General features: G+C 36.0%; 2 protein-coding genes and 3 non-coding genes across 5 annotated transcripts; 4 read left to right on the top strand and 1 right to left on the bottom strand.

Annotated features, from left to right (window-relative positions):
- The first annotated feature begins 3413 nt into the window (after window positions 1–3413).
- Window positions 3414–5475, top strand: and3 (actinodin3). Its single transcript, XM_052115613.1, has 3 exons — window positions 3414–3468; window positions 3795–3937; window positions 4813–5475. The coding sequence occupies exons 1-3, from the start codon at window positions 3414–3416 to the stop codon at window positions 5473–5475; spliced, it is 861 nt and encodes a 286-aa protein (XP_051971573.1).
- A 471-nt stretch (window positions 5476–5946) lies between these two features.
- On the top strand, window positions 5947–6028 carry trnal-uag (transfer RNA leucine (anticodon UAG)). Its single transcript has one exon. It is a non-coding gene; the product is annotated as a tRNA-Leu (tRNA).
- A 503-nt stretch (window positions 6029–6531) lies between these two features.
- On the bottom strand, window positions 6532–6664 carry LOC127636250 (U8 small nucleolar RNA). The gene has a single exon (XR_007969564.1). It is a non-coding gene; the product is annotated as a U8 small nucleolar RNA (small nucleolar RNA).
- Window positions 6665–7823: 1159 nt separating this feature from the next.
- On the top strand, window positions 7824–7905 carry trnal-aag (transfer RNA leucine (anticodon AAG)). Its single transcript has one exon. It is a non-coding gene; the product is annotated as a tRNA-Leu (tRNA).
- Window positions 7906–8441: 536 nt separating this feature from the next.
- On the top strand, window positions 8442–18085 carry LOC127635422 (vesicle-associated membrane protein 2). Its single transcript, XM_052115464.1, has 5 exons — window positions 8442–8723; window positions 11884–11992; window positions 12128–12286; window positions 13870–13921; window positions 14105–18085. Coding segments are annotated over exons 1-5 (339 nt in total). The 5' UTR covers window positions 8442–8721; the 3' UTR covers window positions 14122–18085.
- Window positions 18086–18813: the final 728 nt, after the last annotated feature.

The following is an 18813-nucleotide window of genomic DNA, read 5'->3' as shown; positions in this document are numbered from 1 at the left end:
CTTGTGAAGTGATACATTCATACGAACAGACAGAGTCTGAAGTAAGTTTTGAGCAGAAGAAATAGAAATAAACCTTGTGTAAATTGTCAGCTTTACGCTATAGCTAAAATGCTATTTCTAGCCATTTTGCAGGTAGTTACCAGACACAATCATATTTTTTATCAAGAAAATTCACATTGGATCATATTTTTTTTTTCTAGTAAGACCTTTGATATTAGGGAAAAACTTATATTCTTGATAATAATTTTTGTATTGTTTTCCTGTAAAAATATAAAAAAAATCCATAAAACAATTTGATTGATCTTATTTTAGAAACAACACTGCATAAGATATTTTAGGTTTTTCAGAGAATGTATTTTTAACATGTATTTTGTCTTACTGTACTGGCAGAGGTTTTATAGTCAAAACAAGTGAAAAAATCTACCAGTGCTGAAGAAGTAATCCAAAGTATTTAGAATATGTTACTAACCTTGAGTAATCTAACTGAATATTTTACAAAGTACATTTTACAGCATGTATTCTGTAATCTGTAGTGGAATACATTTCCATAGTAACCCTCCCAACCCTGTCGGTGAGCAACCCAGGCCCCCCTGTTTTGTGTATTTTTAAATGACGCAATCGGTCAGTGAACTAATTAGTGTTTTGTTTTAAATAATTTAAAGAAGGGACTGTAAGTCTGTTCATGCTCATTTCTGTAAAAAAATAAAGATGGCACTGCTGTGAATAATGTGAAAGCAGGATGCCTTCAAATGTGCACTCAATATTTTTTCCTCATTAAAAAAAGTTTTACTCCTAAAGAAATTAACATACATTTTCATCTTGACAATTCATGACCAATTATATGAAATTAAGACTCCAGTCATATCAGTATTTACTGATAAAAGCTGCTTATTCTACATGGAGAGGGTCCACTCATGGGGGCTGTCATGTTAGGATCACGTGATCAGTTGAATACTAAACTTGCTTAATCTCAGTAACTGCCCTGTTTTTGGACATTTATTTTCAAAATTGGAATAAATTAATCTTGGCAGACTGTGAATAGAGAATTTCTACAATGTCATCGGTAACTGAAAAATATTGTTTGAATGATGATAAATCCATGCCCCTAGACGTCAATGTCTTGATCATCATATTCAAGATGACTCCCTAAATGGAGACAAAAATGTATAACTAATTCCTCCTCAAGCTTTCAAGCTACATCCACCATCCACTGACATTCAGACTCTTTTGGAATAGTGTGCTTTGTCTTTTCTAAGTAACTGGACTTACAGTTTTTGCTCAGTAGATGGTAATAAAATCATAAAAATCCCACCGATATTGATGGAATGTTCAAATGGGCCAACAGAATACTCATTAATTCAAACTCCAACTTTTAAAAGTAGTAATATTATCAAACCCACTAAAGGCCTTTGATTGCTTTAAGTTGCTCTCTCTCTCTCTCTCTCTCTCTCTCTCTCTCTCTCTCTCTCTCTCTCTATCGATCTATTATCAAAGTTTGTCTATCTAGTTGAACAAATGTAAATCTCTGTGTTGCGCAATACTGTGAAGAATATAAATGTATTGAGAAACCACTGTATTCATGTATATACTGTATGCCTTGGTTTGGCTTGAACAGTTACAGAACAAGTCAACCGATTTTTCAATGTATTAATGGGTGAATTAATGCAAGGAAGAGTGGGCAGATGGATAGAACAGAATACCACGTGGACACCTGAATGCATGAAAGAATGTGTGAATATAGAGTAGTTGTGACAGGATCATTTTTCATTGTTTATCAAGAGTATGGGAGTGCACAGAATCTGGATGGAACCTGTGCAATAACAGCTTTTTGCTGAGTCCTGCTGTTATTTGATAATTATCATCAACTACCCTCTGTTTTCCTGCATATCTCAAATACCAGCTCTGCTCCATCACACCTGTTTCACAAACCATTCACTAGTTTTCTCCGCCTTCAAGTATTTTTGTCCTTCTTCTCTCTGGAAGCTACATGTGCAACATACTACTACTGTATATGCAACCTATATATAGGAATTTGGTTATTTTCCCCAAATCTTCTTTGATTTGGATGCCCTCGTTCAGTCCTGACTGAACGAGGGCATCCAAATCAAAGAACTCCTCGTCGGCTTCTAGGTGGTCTATCCCTTGGAAATCCACTCGGTATCGCAAAATCCCTCCGATTCCTCCGAAGCCCTTGACGAACTATAATATATATATTAAAGAAACTCTTTCAAAATTAATCTTAATTCTTTAATGTTCTGATTTGTTACTCTCTTTATGTTTTAAGTCTTTAAACTATCCATAAAACTGCATAAGATTTGGGGTCAAGATGTGTTTTTTTGAGTACAACATTAGTCAGAGTTCCAGCTGTTTTTGTTGCAGTAAAGGTTTAATTTTGTGCTGTGTTCTCTAAAGACAGGGGTGCCTATGTTATCATCTCACGACCACTCAATATTTCAAACCAGACAGGGAAGATGTCAAAAATATGTAGGAATGAAGCAATGACTTCTCAACCCTGTACCAAAAGAATGCCTGTGGGATAATTTTTACAACATGTCATAATTATAGATCCTTTAATGTTGTTATTTAATATCAATCAAATGAAAAGTAAAGACATCTGTTCTAACTTGTTGTAAAAAGAAAATCCCTGGTAAAGCTTATTTAGGTCACTGAAACTGTAAAGGATAATGCTACTCTATATACTGTATATGAGGAACACACTTGTATTATACAAGAATGTTATTGCTTATTATTGAGTTAGTATTATTTTCAGTCTCAAAAGTGGGTGGCATGTTGTTTTAAATCCTTTTATTGTTTCCTTTAAAAGGAATGGGGTAAGTTAAGAGGGAGGAGCTGCTTGACCTCCACAACCAATGAAACTTATGTATGTAATTGCTGGTACAGAGTCCAGTATATAAATACTTCGTCATCTGTATTTCTCCCAACAGTGAACAGTTATCAGAGATAAGACCAAAGGTGAGTCACATTTGTTGTTGTTGTTTTCTGTGAAACTTTCTGTTTTAATATATTGCTTAGAGTGAATCAGTGCATTACAGTCAATTGGATGTGAAACAAAATATGTATTTAACAGATATATAAACTTTAATTACAATGGAAGTTTAACCATCATGTTATGTATATAAATGATCAAAATTTACAAGTGTGTTAACTTTTTTTTTTTTTTTTAAATTAGGTAAGATCTTGTCAACTAATAAATTACATTATCTAATCAGCTGATATTTTTTCCAACTTTATTTCAATATTAATATAGTAAAATACTCTATCGTACACAATTCAGTGTTTGTTTAATAATAAAATACTCTTCTCTAAAGACATTTTCAGAGTGCAGAACTTCTCTTATTTTTTAAATATGAATGTAGTACAACTAATAAATAATCTGTTTGCAGGTGCGGAGGATGATTTCTCTGGTGTGTCTTGTTGGGTTGCTGCACTGCTTGTTAACTCAGTCAGGTGTGATTATTTACAGTACATTCAAAACCTAGCTCTTCAAGCAATTGATTTTCAGTCAAATATATCTAAAATGTGCATTTACATTTTTTTTTTATCTAGTGTTGGAAGCCACATCTCTAGCAAAAGTACCAAAAAACAAAGGTAGGGTCCTACATATTGTACCAGACACAATATTTTGTACATACACTTTTACCAATGTCATTCTTATCTAGTGAAACTTGTGTTCTAGATTGGGTCGACTCGTCATAAAATATTGGACAAATCTTTTAAATGATACATAGATACTAATTTATTCCTTGAAATGTTTATCTAATGTCTTAATACAGACTTTAGAATTGACTCCCAACATGCCAATAACTTTCTGACTCATTCGCGAGTGAGGAGAGCGGTTGACCCCAACTGGCATCACAAAAATCCTGACTTTCAGTCGTACTATCGTTACTACAGCAGCATTGGACACATCGAAGGGGTAAGACAAACAATATTAATTCTTGAAGCTATTTATGTCCTATTATTAACTTTAATCCTATTGTTACATCCAGCAGTAGTAGAAGCAGTTATGTTAGTAGTATTTAATGTTGTTCTCCTTGATCATACTTGTAGTAATGATTATTATTTAACAAATACATCCAAGAATATTAATAACGTCTAAGATTAGTATTGAGATCATTTTAATGAATGTTTAAATGTATGTGAAATGGTATCAAATAATGATTGTTCTCTGAAGACAGTTGCCAAATAGAAGCTGTCTTTGCAGCCAAACAATATTGATATTAAAAACGAATGATTATATGTAAAGTGTATGATTCAACAACAGTACAGCTAGATATAAAAAACAAATAACTTAATAGTGGTAACACTTTACACTAATGTTTCCTTTGTTAAGGGATTATAAAGGGGGTTTATTATTAGTTTATAATTCATTTATAAAAGCATTATAAATCATTAATGTGCGGTTATAACAACATGCCTAAAAAGGTTCTTTAATGCAATACCGTCCTAATAAAGAGCCACCTCACATGTTATAAATGTTTAATAACACATATTCAACATTAGTAACCTATGAAAATGTATGTAAAGTGAACACCTGAAAAGCATTTATTGAGAAGCTGCCAACATCAGAAACCTTTAAGTAAAAGTTCAGTATGGATTAATAGTCATAAGGCTTTACTATACGATATAAACTGTGAATGAATACCTGAGAAGTGTTTTTGCAGAGTATTTAGGTCACCAGGACTTGGTAAAACCATTACCAAGTAATGGTGTGAACCAACTGATATGCTTAAAGGAAAATTAACACAAATTGCTGTCTTTTCTGAGTGGTCCAGTCTCTTTGTCTTCCAGCTCTATGAGATAGACAGAATTAGGATGCTTTACCAGCAAATGCGTCACTTGGAACTCACCTATGGCCCTGAGGCTTCCAAATACCAGAACAGCCTGGGTCTTCAATTGAAGACAACGCCTCCTCCAACAACACAGCCTCCTCCTCCCACATTGCCACCTGTCTCCAAGATGGATGTTACTTACTTGTGCAATGCAAAGGACCCCCAATGCAAGCCACGTATTGTGTACCTGCCTGCCGGTGCTATCCCTGTGCTTTGCGATCCACGTTACCACCCAGACTGCAAACTCAGCACTGTCCAGGAGTCTCCTTCTCCACCTGTACCTGCCTCAGAGCCAGTGTCCTCCACCCCTCCTCGCCAACAAAATTCCACCCCACCACCACCACCACCCCCTCCTCCAATAAATAGCAAGGGAATAGAGTATGACTGTGACCCCTATTGGGATCCTGACTGCCTGATCGACCACCCTCCCAGACCAGTAAAATTGATCGAACCACCAGCAGTGCTCCCAACCAGTGGTCCATTAGCTGAGAATAAGGAAGAAAATGAAACAGGAAACAACGTCATCTCAAATGCTCCATTTCCAACCTATGATCCATTTGATTTCAATCAAGATCTTTATGATCCCTACCGCCATGCTGCTCCAGCCCAGGATCCAGAGTAGACATGACATTTTTCAGTTTAGAAAAGATTAGCAATTTTTGTTCAAAACACATTTTCTTATCAAAGGGGTTCACAATTTGTAAGTCAAAGTAAATATAAGTTAAAAACATGTGGCCTTATTTATGATGCGTGATGTTTAGATTTATCAGGACAAAATGCATTCATATGTGTTCTTTAAATAAAAAAAATTAGAGGCCAGAATAAAGGATATGAACACAGTTGTTCCAGTTTAAACATGTTAAGTATTTTATTAACCTAACTTTAGAATGGTATATTTATTTAATAAAATCATCAGTAGGTATGTGATCATGGCTACAACACTGACACCATCAGGTCATGGAAAGAAAACAAAGATAGAAACCGACCTTTTAGTTTCCATTAGTCACACATTTTAAGAAATTGATAAAGAAGCTAATGTAACTGAACTTAAACCCTCTGGTCTATACAAGGCTAAATCAAACAGTAACTGTAAGGTAGCGTGGCCGAGCGGTCTAAGGCGCTGGATTTAGGCTCCAGTCTCTCTGGAGGCGTGGGTTCGAATCCCACCGCTGCCAAATCGTTTTCGACATTTATGAACATGTATTTTTTTAAAAACATTGCTAAAGTATCAATCAGTAAAGACTTTCAGCTATGAAATCTCTTGCCTCCAATTCTTATTTTTTAATGTTTGAATTAATTTTCTAAACTTTCACCTTTGTCTGTTATTTTACATGTTTCCAACAAACGCGTTGTTCGCTCTTACTACATTTCGTTTACTTCGTTTCTCGTATATAACATTAAATAATCTGCTAGTAAATCTCAAAAGGCACCGCTGGGATTGTAACCCATGATCTCCTGTTTACTAGACAGTCGCTTTGACTAATAAAGTTGACTAACTACGACGCCTGATGCAAATATTTTAAACTTTAAGACACTCTATGTATAACAGAAACACAATTATCTTTATTAAATCATTTAACACAAAATGTTAACATAATAGATATTTTAATAGCCTCATGAGTAAAATCAGTATTAACTTAATATCTTTGTCAACTGTAATAGAATGTGTATCTATAAATTCAGACAGGATTCGTAAAAGAGTTGCAATTCTTTTACAAATACGGAAAATAATCACGTATTCATTGAATCCAATCATCATGTTCTGAAACCTTATTACTAAGGTAACAGGTAAGGATATACCTCACTGACAAAGACTATACTCGTCTCGGGAAGACTTTATAAACAACACATCCATTTTCAGTCATGGTTGTGATTCTATCTAATTTAAATGAATAAAAGTACAAGTTATGTATATGACAATACATTCACTGAACAGGACAACAAAATAGTTTTAGAAATAAAAAAAGACGTTCAATTTTGTTTTTCTTGAGATCTTACATTAACATGCTGGTAAATACTGCGATCCCATTGGTGGGTTTCGAAACCGACATTCTTTTAACCATTCATTTGAATATAGCTTTATGCAAGTCTAAAATAAATCAATAATTATATATTACGTAAACATGACAAGAAATCCGATTTTATAAAACTATTAAAAAAACGTTAATTTAAGTAAAAGTAAGGTTACTGTGAACGACTGAGGAAGTGATTTCGGCTCACAGACGGAAGCTGAGTCGTAACGTCTATCCATTGTACAAAATGGCATAAATGATGCCTTCGCAGGGCACTTCGAAGGGAGAACATGCAGTATAGTCATACGGTAAGGTCGTGTTTCAAAAATAATTTCCAATAGAAATGACATAAAAATGAGTTCAGAATAACCGTTTTTTGAGCCCCCAAAACTTTCAACCCTCCAAATTCCAACGCTGTCACAATGCGCAGTAAAGTATTCTCAAATTAGGGCATAGGGATGATCTCTTCTAAATTAAACACACCATATGTAACTGCTAATGTATGCTGCCTCTTGTGGTAAGAAGTGGTATAATTTATTTTTATAACGACTTGCTTTTAAGCAAGTTAATGTTAATAGTTCAATGATATTATAAAAAATTAAGTTAACAAAATTTACTAGTAGTAAGTCTGCACATTATTTTATTTAGAAATGTAATGTTTACTTTCATTTGTATTCTTGCAAAGATTTTTAAGAGGACCAAAAATTTGTGTTACGCATGCATATGCCTATGGCGCCATCTAGTGGTTGAAAATACGTACAGTAACTAAACTGCATAAACTTTTTAAATAAATATTTGTAACCTTTTAAACCATATAATATAATGTAGATTTATTGTTGTCACTTTGACTATTTTAAAATATTTGATTATTATTGGAACCATTGATTACCTGTAATTTGCTTTACTACAATTAATTGCGTTTTATTCCTATGCATATTTCACCATTTGATTTCTATGGGGTAGCGTGGCCGAGCGGTCTAAGGCGCTGGATTAAGGCTCCAGTCTCTTCGGGGGCGTGGGTTCGAATCCCACCGCTGCCAACACTTTTCTCTTAAAAGATAATATTTTCTGTCGTTTTGCCAGTCAGATAACTACGTAAAACAAAACAAAACAAACCCGTCCTGCAACATACAAACAATTAGAAATGCTAAACAACCTAAAAGTATTATGAAAAAATAGTAGTTGCGGTCAGGATGATATTATAATCCTCTAACACAGTTTACAAATTTTAAAGTGATCTTTTCTAGATTGTTCATCTTATTCACAAAATTTAAAAAACGGGTGCAGCATACGCAGCTCATTCATCCTGTTAAAGACCGCCATTTTGTTTGTTTCGTCAATCCTTACTTAAATAAAATGTACCACGAGGCATGTGGTGCACATTCAAATCAAGGACCGTGTCACCACGTCTGCTTACATGTACAGCTGCTGGCAGGCCACATGGGCAGCCCCAATGTGCCCTATCTCGTGCAGTCATTACTGCTAACAATCTAAGCATCCTCCATCTCCTGTATCTTACGGTCACTTTTTCCAACCTGCAGCTTCCCGGATGTCGAGTGACGTCAACGAGCCATCTTTGTTCCCCTAATCCGAGCATCTATTTTTTATGTGTACATAGTGACAGAAGCGAGTAGCTGTAGAGCGCCCTTATTATAAAGGGAATAATAGCGAGGCGCGGCACACATCCCACACCGGTGGAAAACATTATAAATAAAATCCCTTAAAAAACGCTGGGAATACCGCATCACTGGAATAACCTGGAGAGTGCATTATTTATCCCGGAGAGGGAGAGAAACGCCTGAAGCAGCGCGTCCATCCATACACTTCTTGTAGACGCAAACAAAGCCCGGTTCATAATGTGAGTACGGTTTAATTTGAATAAATTCCCGCATTTAGATTTGTCGATCGGATTTGAATGACGTTCTAGAACCCGCTTATTTATTTGAATATTAAAGAGAGTCGGTTCTACTTCGCCAATGGGGGGTTGTGTACAAAATAGATGTGATAAAACAATTTATTAAAAGTAATTTCGTTTATGTTTGTGTATATATACATTATTTTACATTTAATGCGTTATTTCACGGGGCCCACTGGATTCTCGCGAGCGCACTTGGTCTTGCTAATAGCACAGTCTATAAATAGGCTACTAATGGTCAATGTTTGTTCATTTTAGTTATCACAATTGGTTCACTATATTATCATCTGTCAAAGTAAATAGTTGTCACTGAATTAACTGAACCATACAGACATTTCTCGCTTTATTAATTTGTTTAGGATGAAGCGGCAGTGACTAATCACGCCTAAACACCGGATTGGACTGGTTTGGCTGGAATTTCTCGCACGCTTTTAAAATTAAGCAAAAAAGCTGTCAATTATTTAATAAAATTCGATATTAATTGCATTATACATTGGCTATTTCTCCACCCACATCGTTGTCCTGTTGTGAATTTCGGTGTCATTTCAAAAACCCCACCAAGGCCCACTATTTTGCATGCATGGCATATGGTTAATTTTCGCAAATGACATTTAACTTGTGGTGAAATGGAAATGTCACCACATTTTTGAGGCAACGAGCCTCAAACGGTTCAATCGGCTCGAACGGTTGGAAAACCGAGGCGTGATTCCGCGCGAATCGTGGGGGTTGGTAAGCGCGCGGTCGGTCATATGCTCGCGCGCCTCGAGGACGATGGAAATGTGTTGCTTTTTCGATTTATCTTTAACATCTCTATTAGATGTTATTTCCGCGTCCTTCTGTGCATTTAGTCCTAGCTAAATACATTACATTATGTTTGGTTTGGCTGTAGTGAAAACGTTGGCACAAACGGCACAGGTGTTTCTCTGAAGGAAAACATGACCGTGATATATCTACTGTTTTGTAGGCACGCTTGCTCAACTGGTTTAAATAAACGAAGCAGGAAATGTTGCACAGACTCCTGTTGGTCACGTTTATTACAACATTAGTGGCCATGCTAATTAATGCTGATGTTTTAATGTTGCATCATTTGCCTACCTGCAGTAAAATTATGTTGTGCTCTTTTTGAACGGGGATTAAACATCTGCTCCCGTTATTTGACAGAATGCATGTTGTTGATGAATGGGACGCTGACGCACGCGCCAAAGAAAGGCCTCGTGTGGGGGTGGGGATGTTGTCCCCATCATTCATATGACCCTTTCAAGTCGAGTGTAAGAAAGACCATAGAAACAACCCAGTTATTAAATTCATTTTAACATTATGTGAGTGCGTATTCCGTGAAATTACAGCAAATGCGTGAGGTTTTCCTCCTCATTCACATTCTTTCTGTAGATTTTGTCTGTGAGTAGATGAGAAATGCCCTTGCATAACCAGGCAGGCAGCTGTCAGGGAACAATACTGTGTGTGCATTTGTCTGTTTGCTGTCTAGTTTCATCCAACCTGGTCATAATGCAATTGGAGGCTTTTTATGGGAAATATTGTAGCTTATTTCATTATCCACCTTTTATAGTCATGGTAAGAGAAATACTCAAATTGAGGCTACACCCATTATACGCCTATGACTGTGATTAATTCAATGTTAAACCACGTGTTTACAGACTATTTGCCCTTAAATAAGTCACTTAAACCTTTCTATTAACTGCTGGTGCTTCTAAACACAAAGAAAGATAAATAAAAAAGTATCAATTAACTAATACATAATTCCTAATGATCTAATTTGATTTAATCCCTCGTGAGAATTTGAGTTACCTGAATGTTACGGTTATGTTTCAAACCATTAAACTAAAGTACATTACTCAAAGCAAAGTGCTATTGATGCTTCTACTCTCAGTACAGGTGAGAGCGTGTGAGATTTAATGTCTAAATAAAGACAATTGTAATTGAGAAAGTGAGGAATATGGATGGTATGCAAGAATATACAAATGGCCTGCTTTACACCCAACTCATTCACCTCCTTAAAATATTGTGATGTATGTGATCTTACTGTAAGAAAAAGCTCTGCTAACAAGGATTAGATGCAGGGAGCTTTCAGAGGTGACCTTTATACAGAGTTTGTCTTCCTCTGGTGGCTAAAAGTGGCCATAGCAAAGAGATGTTGTCAGCCACAGTAGGAAAACAGCAATCCCTGTCCACTGTCTGCAAGGTTTTGTTTCTGTTAGTTAAAGGTGCACTTACAAAGTTAGTTTTAAATATAAGGATATTAATAGCATTGCGATTGTCTGGGGAGTGCACAGATGAGGTGGTGTATTAGCGGGGCAACTGTGTCATTTGGCGAACATAGTATTGAATTATAGGAAGTTCTCCCAAAAAATAAAATTCTCTCATCATGTACACACCCACGTGCCATCCCAGATGTGTATGAATTTCTTTCTTCTGCAGAACACAAACAAAGATTTTTATAAGAATATCATTGCTCTGTAAGTCCATTCAATGCAAGTGAATGGTGACCAAAACATTGAAGCTCCAACAAGCACATGAAGGCCGCTTAAAAGTAATCCATGGGACTCCAGTCGTTAAATCTACAGTACATTTTCAGAAGTGATATGATATATGTGGGGTGAACAGATAAAAATGTATGTCCTTTTTTACTATAAATCTGTTTGTTATAAATCTTCAATCTGTTTAAAAGTAGAGAGTTATAGTAAAAAAAAAAAAAAGTCTTAAATATTGATCTGTTTCTAACCCACACCTATTATATTGCTTCTGAAGACATGGATTTAACCTCTGTAGTCAAATGGATAACGTTTACACTGCCTTTATGTGCTTTATGGAGCTTCAACATTTTGGTCACCATTCACTTGAATTATAGGGACCTACAGAGCTTAGATATTCTTCTATAAATCTTTGCATACAGCAGAAGAGATAAAACATATTTAATACAAGCAAAAGATTGCTGACCAGTTTTTATCTTTAAGGGCTTGACAGGCCTCCTCTTTAATCTACTTAAATCTGCCTACTCTATATCATTGTACCATTGACTACAAAGGTATATTATTACCTTAGTAATATAGTAGCACTGACGAGTGACTGTATATTTTCATTGCAGGTCTGCCCCAGGTCCTGCCGGTGCTCCTGCCACAGAGGGAGGTAACCAAGCTCCCCCCAACCTTACCAGCAACCGTCGCTTACAGCAGACACAGGCTCAGGTGGATGAGGTGAGTGAACCCCAACCCTGTTTGGCAAATCTTCATCAGTGCATCAGAAGAAGTGTCGATTGTCAGACAAGACATACATTATATGTTTCCTATGACATGGTTTTCTAACTAAAAGTCGCCTCTGTCATTTCCCAGGTGGTGGACATTATGCGTGTGAACGTAGACAAGGTTCTGGAGAGGGACCAGAAGCTGTCAGAACTGGATGATCGGGCTGATGCCCTGCAAGCTGGAGCCTCACAGTTTGAGACCAGCGCCGCCAAGCTCAAGAATAAATACTGGTGGAAGAACGCCAAGGTAAACCACACACAATGTGTCTCAAGTGAGGCTAAAAGTACAAGGACAAGTGGACAAAACTCAAATCACTACTGTTTTGAAATAGGAGTCCTTAATCGCTGTAATGAGTTTTATATAAAACCTGTGCAAGTCTTATGCAAGTGTTTGCCGTTATTTGGTATCAGTATCTGTATCTATAGTGTTACTGTCTCTGCAGGCAATAACACCGTAATAGCAGTGTATTGGCGCCAATACTATTTGCACATGAATTTGGCAGATGCTATTATTAAAAGGATAGTTCACCCAAAAATGAAAATTCTTATATCAATTACTCACCCTCATGCCATTTCAGATGTGTTTGACTTTCTGTCTTCTGCTGAATACGACGATTTTTATAAGAATATCTCAGCTCTGTAGGTCCATATAATGCAAGTGAATGGTGACCAGAAATTTGTAGCTCTACAAATCACAGAAAGCAAACATTAAAGTAATCCATAGGACTCCAGTGGTTTAATCTACAATTTCAGAAGCAATATAATAGGTGTATTTAAGTCCGTTTTTTACTCTAAATCTCAGCTTTCACTTTTATATCTGAAAGTCACATGTGGTGCTTGATTAGTTTCACTTTCAAATCTGTTAGTGAATGTGAAAGCGGAGATTTTGAGTAAAAAAATAACATAAATATAGTTATTTTTCTCACCCACACCTATTATATTGCTTCTACAGATATGAATTTAACCTCTGGAGTCTTATAGATTACTTCTGTATTCTTTATGTGATTTTTGGAGCTACAAAGGTCTGATCACCATTCACTTGCATTGTATGGACCAACAGAGCTATTCTTATAATAATCTTCATTTGTGTTCAGCAGAAGAAAGAAAGTCATACACATCTGGTATGGCATGTGGGTGAGTAAAGGATGAGAGAATGTTTTTGAGTAAACTATCCCTTTAAAAGCAACATATAGTGCATTCAGCACAAAACATTTTATCAGTTTGTGCATTCCTTGAGATTCAAACCCATGACTTTTGAGTTATTAGCACCATGCTCTAACAGTTGAACTACAAGAACCCAAGACCAATATATAAATGACTATAAGAAATTACATACATAATTTTAAATAAATATCAAATATCAACCAGTGTCAGAAATTAACTTTTACATTTAGGGCCAATTTTTGCCTATTTTTCAGGGGCGTTTCTATTTGTCAAATTACATAAATTTATTAACATTAATTTTCAATTTGAATGACAATATCTTAAATTGTATGCAATAATATGAATACCTAGGCTTAATAGAACAAATAAAAAAGATTTCAAGAGCATTTTTTTGCCCCCGCATTTTGATTTGGGGGCATTTTTGTCACTTTCTTTGGCATTTTTACACTGAGCCCCATTCGTTTCTGAAGCCTGTTTTCGACCCAGCTCTATATATAAAAAATATACAAACCCATTGCTAAGACCACATTACTTCTAATGATATTTAAAGAAACTGTACCTTGTAATAGCACTTTATTATTAGATCAAATGCAGAAATGTTTGTTTTTAACAGGTGTGATGACTACTTTTTGCCTCCCTCTCCCTCTCTTTGCCTCATTTCTTTAGATGATGATTATCTTGGGGGTGATATGCGCAATTGTCCTCATTATTATCATTGGTAAGCAAAGAAAACCTTCTTTTAAAGAGATAATTCTCAAAAAATGAAAATTATGTCATAATTTACTCACACCCATGTTGTTCCAAACATGTATGACACCATTTCATTTTTCTTCATCATTGAAATTCTATTATGTTATAATGCTTTTCAAGAATTGACAATATTGTTTGCTTCTCTTAACAGTGTACTTCAGCACCTAAATTGCCATGTTCCTACCCCAGTCTGAGCTCATGAATGCCCGATTCCAAGCCACAGAGAAAACACTCCCAAAAAAGATGAGAAAAATTACTTCTCACATCAATCTATTTATTTGCCCTCAAAGAGTCTAAATCTGCCCCTTCCTCGAGCCCCCTTGCCCCCCTTCTCCACGGCCTCACAGCTCGGCCCCTGTCACTCCTCGTTCGTCCTGTCAGTGAGTGTGTGGCCTTGTCTCCTCTGTAAATACCTCCAGCTTTTCTGAAATACTGTTCATAATCCAGACTCCTGATGACTTGTGACAACAACCGAAATAAGATCCCAACCCATGCAACTACTTAGAATATGATAAGATAAAATAATATATAATAATAGATATATATATTCAAAATGTTCTTTGTAGAGTTTTATTCTGATATAATGGTTTTTGTAGTTTGTGTGTGAGTGTGCATTTGTATATTTTTTTACGTTTTTGTAAGACTTATTTTGCTTCAGGTTGAAACTACTGCCTCTTAATCTGGGTGTTTGTATTGTGCACGCTCTATTTCACTCTTTTGATGTCTTTCTCAGTCTTGCCTACTGAGTATTGGTGTATTTATGCACAAGCGATATACTCCCTTAACTGAGGTTCTAAATCAATAGTTCCTAATATTTCCCTAGTCACATTCACGCTATCTCTGACCTACTTCTTTCTTTCTTTCTTTCTTTCTTTCTTTCTTTCTTTCTTTCTTTCTTTCTTTTCTACTATTAGTGAACTGTCACAACAGATTTGGACCAATGACTGTAGATGTTTATCTTAATTTGATATCTGTAGTGTCTTATCTCTTAAAACATTCCTTAAAAGCAGCGTAGAACTATGCTGTCTATAAAACACACAGTGTAAAGTAAGCGTATTTATCTTAAAGGATTACAAGTAAGTATTAAACAGCCTTAAATATACAAGGCATAACTGTCAACTCGTTTTGACTCAGATGGCAAAGTAATTAATCGCACAAAAATCACTTGAGTTATAAACAGTCCATTGCCCTGTATGTTAAGTGAAGAGAGACGTTTAAAAGTGCTTAGTGATTGTCTAACACAATTTTCGCTATAGTTCTGCTGGTAAAGATTTTCAAGGCCAGAGATTCTCCATACAGAGGGGAAATAGTATCATGCAAAAATAGCTTGTTTCCGATGGCACTTTGTAACTAGTTAGACTGCAGGTGCGACTGAGAGAGAACCATGTGCTGTGTGACCTTCTCACACCATATCAGCCTGTTAAAAATACTGCCAAACCAATACATTACCCACATATGAGTTCATCTGTCTGAAAGCACATTGGTTTCTCTAACTACTTTATAACATGAGCTAGTTAGAACAGCTCTGGTTCTCTCTCTTATATCTAGATACTGCCTTTTGAGTTTTTTATTTGTTCTTTCTTTATAGATTATATTTGTATTATTTTTTTATGTGAGAAGCAGGCAGAAAAGGGACCAGATCTTTCAGATCTTGATGTGTGCAACAAGCGCCTTTGTGTCCCTCGCTATTGTCCACCTCTCTGTGTCGTGTTTATCGGGTTCGGATGTAATATACACACTGCCAAGCACCTGAGGGGACACTTTTCCTTTCCCGGTTTTTGTTTTTCACCGTGCCCTTCCTGGTTTGCTCTTGTGCATATATTAAGCCTCCATCAACATCCACTCAATCTGTCGACAAAAAGAGAGCCTTGTGGATATGCACGTGATCACATCCCCTCACATCTCCTTGTTAGCATCATTAGGTTTTCTCTTTTCAAACTGTAACTCTGCTGCCTCCAGCTTCCCGAGGCTATTATTACAGTAGAATTTGTGTGGACTTTATTTAGGAGCATTGGTGTGTCACGCTTTATCCTAACAGATTAGGCTGCTTAGACTTCTGCAGGTAAAGGAAGGCTGTTCCCATGGTAACCAGTGGGAGAAGGGATCAGATTAGCTGATTAACTTTGACAGGAGGCGGAGCCATTGTTTTGAGGGGTTGGGTCTAGAGTAACGATTCCACTGGTGTGTATTCCATCAGTATGATCTGTAGGAAATAGCTTGCGGGAACTACTTTGATTTCGATTTTTTTGTAAAGATAGGCAGCCGGCTTATTTCATTCTTTCATCTTGATATCCATCGGCTTTTTTTTTCTTCTTTTTTTACAAGGAGATAGCCTTAGTACATTTCATTTGTTCCCATCCGATGCATCCCGCTCATGTAGGGCTTCTTTAAATTGAAAATGACCAAAGACCATATTATATCTTGCTTATACTGCCAACTGCCATCAAAAACAGGTTAAGGAACTAAACATTTCCCCTTGTTCTCTTACTGATCTCTGGGTTTTCAAAAGCTCACTTCCAGCAAAAGAAATAAACGGAAAGGAAAAATATTAGCATTTTCAAGTTTACATTTTATTTTACTTGAATATTTAGTATTAGTTAAAAATTGACAATGATTGCTTACAGGAAAAGAAATTTAAAACCCCGATATCCAAACCAACAATGATAGCACAACTCCTCCTTTAGGTATCTAAAATGCTGAGTATGAAACATGAAACTTAAAACTTCTTTGTAGCTGCTGAATTAAATACATTTTATTTAATTTTATTGTATGGTGTTGTAGTGTGGGGTTCACCTGTGGGAAGGGGGTCCTGTTTTTTGGGGGGACATTTTACATTTACTTGTAACATAAACGTCCACAATTAGAACTATATGTAGATGATATCAAAATAGAGAAACTTTTAAGGCAAGACTATATATAGATAAATATTAGGCAAATATAAGAATTCTTCTCCCAGGGGTTGTCAATATTTTTAAGGGATGGAACTAATTCAAGAACACGCATTGGGGTAGGACTCAAACATGACAAATTAATCAGAGCGTTTGAGAATGCATTCTAATAGGGGACTAATAAAAACAATGTATGTGCTTTTCTTTTCTGTGTGAGTGTATGATGACATTTTCTCCTTGTCTTGGCACTTATGTTTTGTTAAAAAATGTGTGGCTTGAGAGCAATGTCACCCTGTTAAAGATATTGCGCCTTCTTTATTGGAGGGAACCAACGAAGACGCAGGACTTTACCAGACAGGCTCAAAAGCCACAGTGATTTCTTTATGACACATGTCATACAGTTGTTTAGACTGAAGTTTTTTTACTTTATTTTGAGCAGGAATTAGTTACGGCTTCACAGTTGTGCTCTGTGGCACATATTCATTGTGCTTAACCAGAAGAGGGTGAATTTATTTCCTATAATTTTATTTTAAAGATAAGAATGGTGACCTAAGATATTAATACTGGAAACCCTACCTTATTAAAGGTTAGAGGTTTTTTGACTTTCAGAAAGCTTGTACAGAGTGTGACTGAGTTAACAACTTGGTTAAATGGAAAACTATTTGGTTGTGATTCATTGATTTGTTGAGGGTTTTTGGGACTAAATAGAGAATGCATACAGGTCAACTAGAAATGCATTGAACCGAGAGCCAAGATGCTGTATTGATATAACAATTTGTATTTAATTTGTTTATTTATTTGATTTATGAAAGTTTGTTTGGGGAGGAAAGTTTTAAGATTAGATTAGTAATACCCCTGGTCGTCTGGCCTCTTTGGAGGGACTAGGCTTGAGGATCATGGGCAATGAGATCTTTACAATCTGATTTTATGTTTCTTTTTATGAATTGTGTCATAAGTTATAGTGTATTGTATATTAAACAGAACGAAGTACATTGTAACAGGGAACCATTTGGCGACTGGACATACATTAAATAAATTGTAGAGTAAATCGTTCAATGTCTATTATATGGATGGGAAAATGTCTTGGGAAAATGTATATATATATACACACATATATATATATTGCACACAAAAAAAGAAGAAAAAAAAGACAGTTATGATGACCTGTGTTTATTGTTCCAAGTTAGAAATGAAAATGTGTGTGTGTTTGAAAACAATGACAACATAAAAAATAAATATATAATAAAAACAGGTCTGTGTTACTCTTTTTCTCTATTTTTTTATATCAATATTATTATTTGTCTCTTTGTATGTTTTAAAGTATTTATAGGAATAGTTCATCCAAAAATGAAAACTCTCTGTTATGCACCCTCATGCCATCCCAGATGTGTATGATTTTATTCTGCTGAACACAAAGATTTTTAGAGGAATATCTCAGCTCTGTAGGTCCATATAATGCCAGATACTAAGACACTTTACTTAATAAGTAAATTGTGACCAGATCTTTGAAGCTCCAAAAAGCCCAATAAGGCAGCGTAAAAGTAATCCATATGACTTCAGTGGTTTAATACGTCTTCAGAAGCGATCCAATCAGTTTTAGGTGAGAACAGACCAAAATCAATATTAATCTTGACATCAGCAGTCTCTTTGGCAATCATATGGTCTGCACTTATATAGCAGTTTTTTTTAACCTTAGAGGTTACCAAAGCACTTTACACTGTGCCCAATTGACTCATGCAAGGCCTGCCATTGGGAGCAACTTGGGGTTCAGTGCCTTACCTAAGGACACTTCAGCATGGAGTCGTGTGGGCCAGGAATCAAACCATCAACCCTGCAATTAGTAGCTGACCCACTCTACCACCTGAGCCAACCGCCCAAGTGTAATTTGATTACACTTCCTAGAGACATCTATAAAGTGCTCTGAGCATGCGAAAAATGCTAGGAAGTTAATATGAGCTTGAAATCATTGAAA

This window comes from Xyrauchen texanus, chromosome 43 (genome assembly GCF_025860055.1).
Source record: "Xyrauchen texanus isolate HMW12.3.18 chromosome 43, RBS_HiC_50CHRs, whole genome shotgun sequence".
Lineage (NCBI taxonomy): Eukaryota > Metazoa > Chordata > Actinopteri > Cypriniformes > Catostomidae > Xyrauchen > Xyrauchen texanus.
This window is presented reverse-complemented; position numbering and strand designations above follow the sequence as displayed.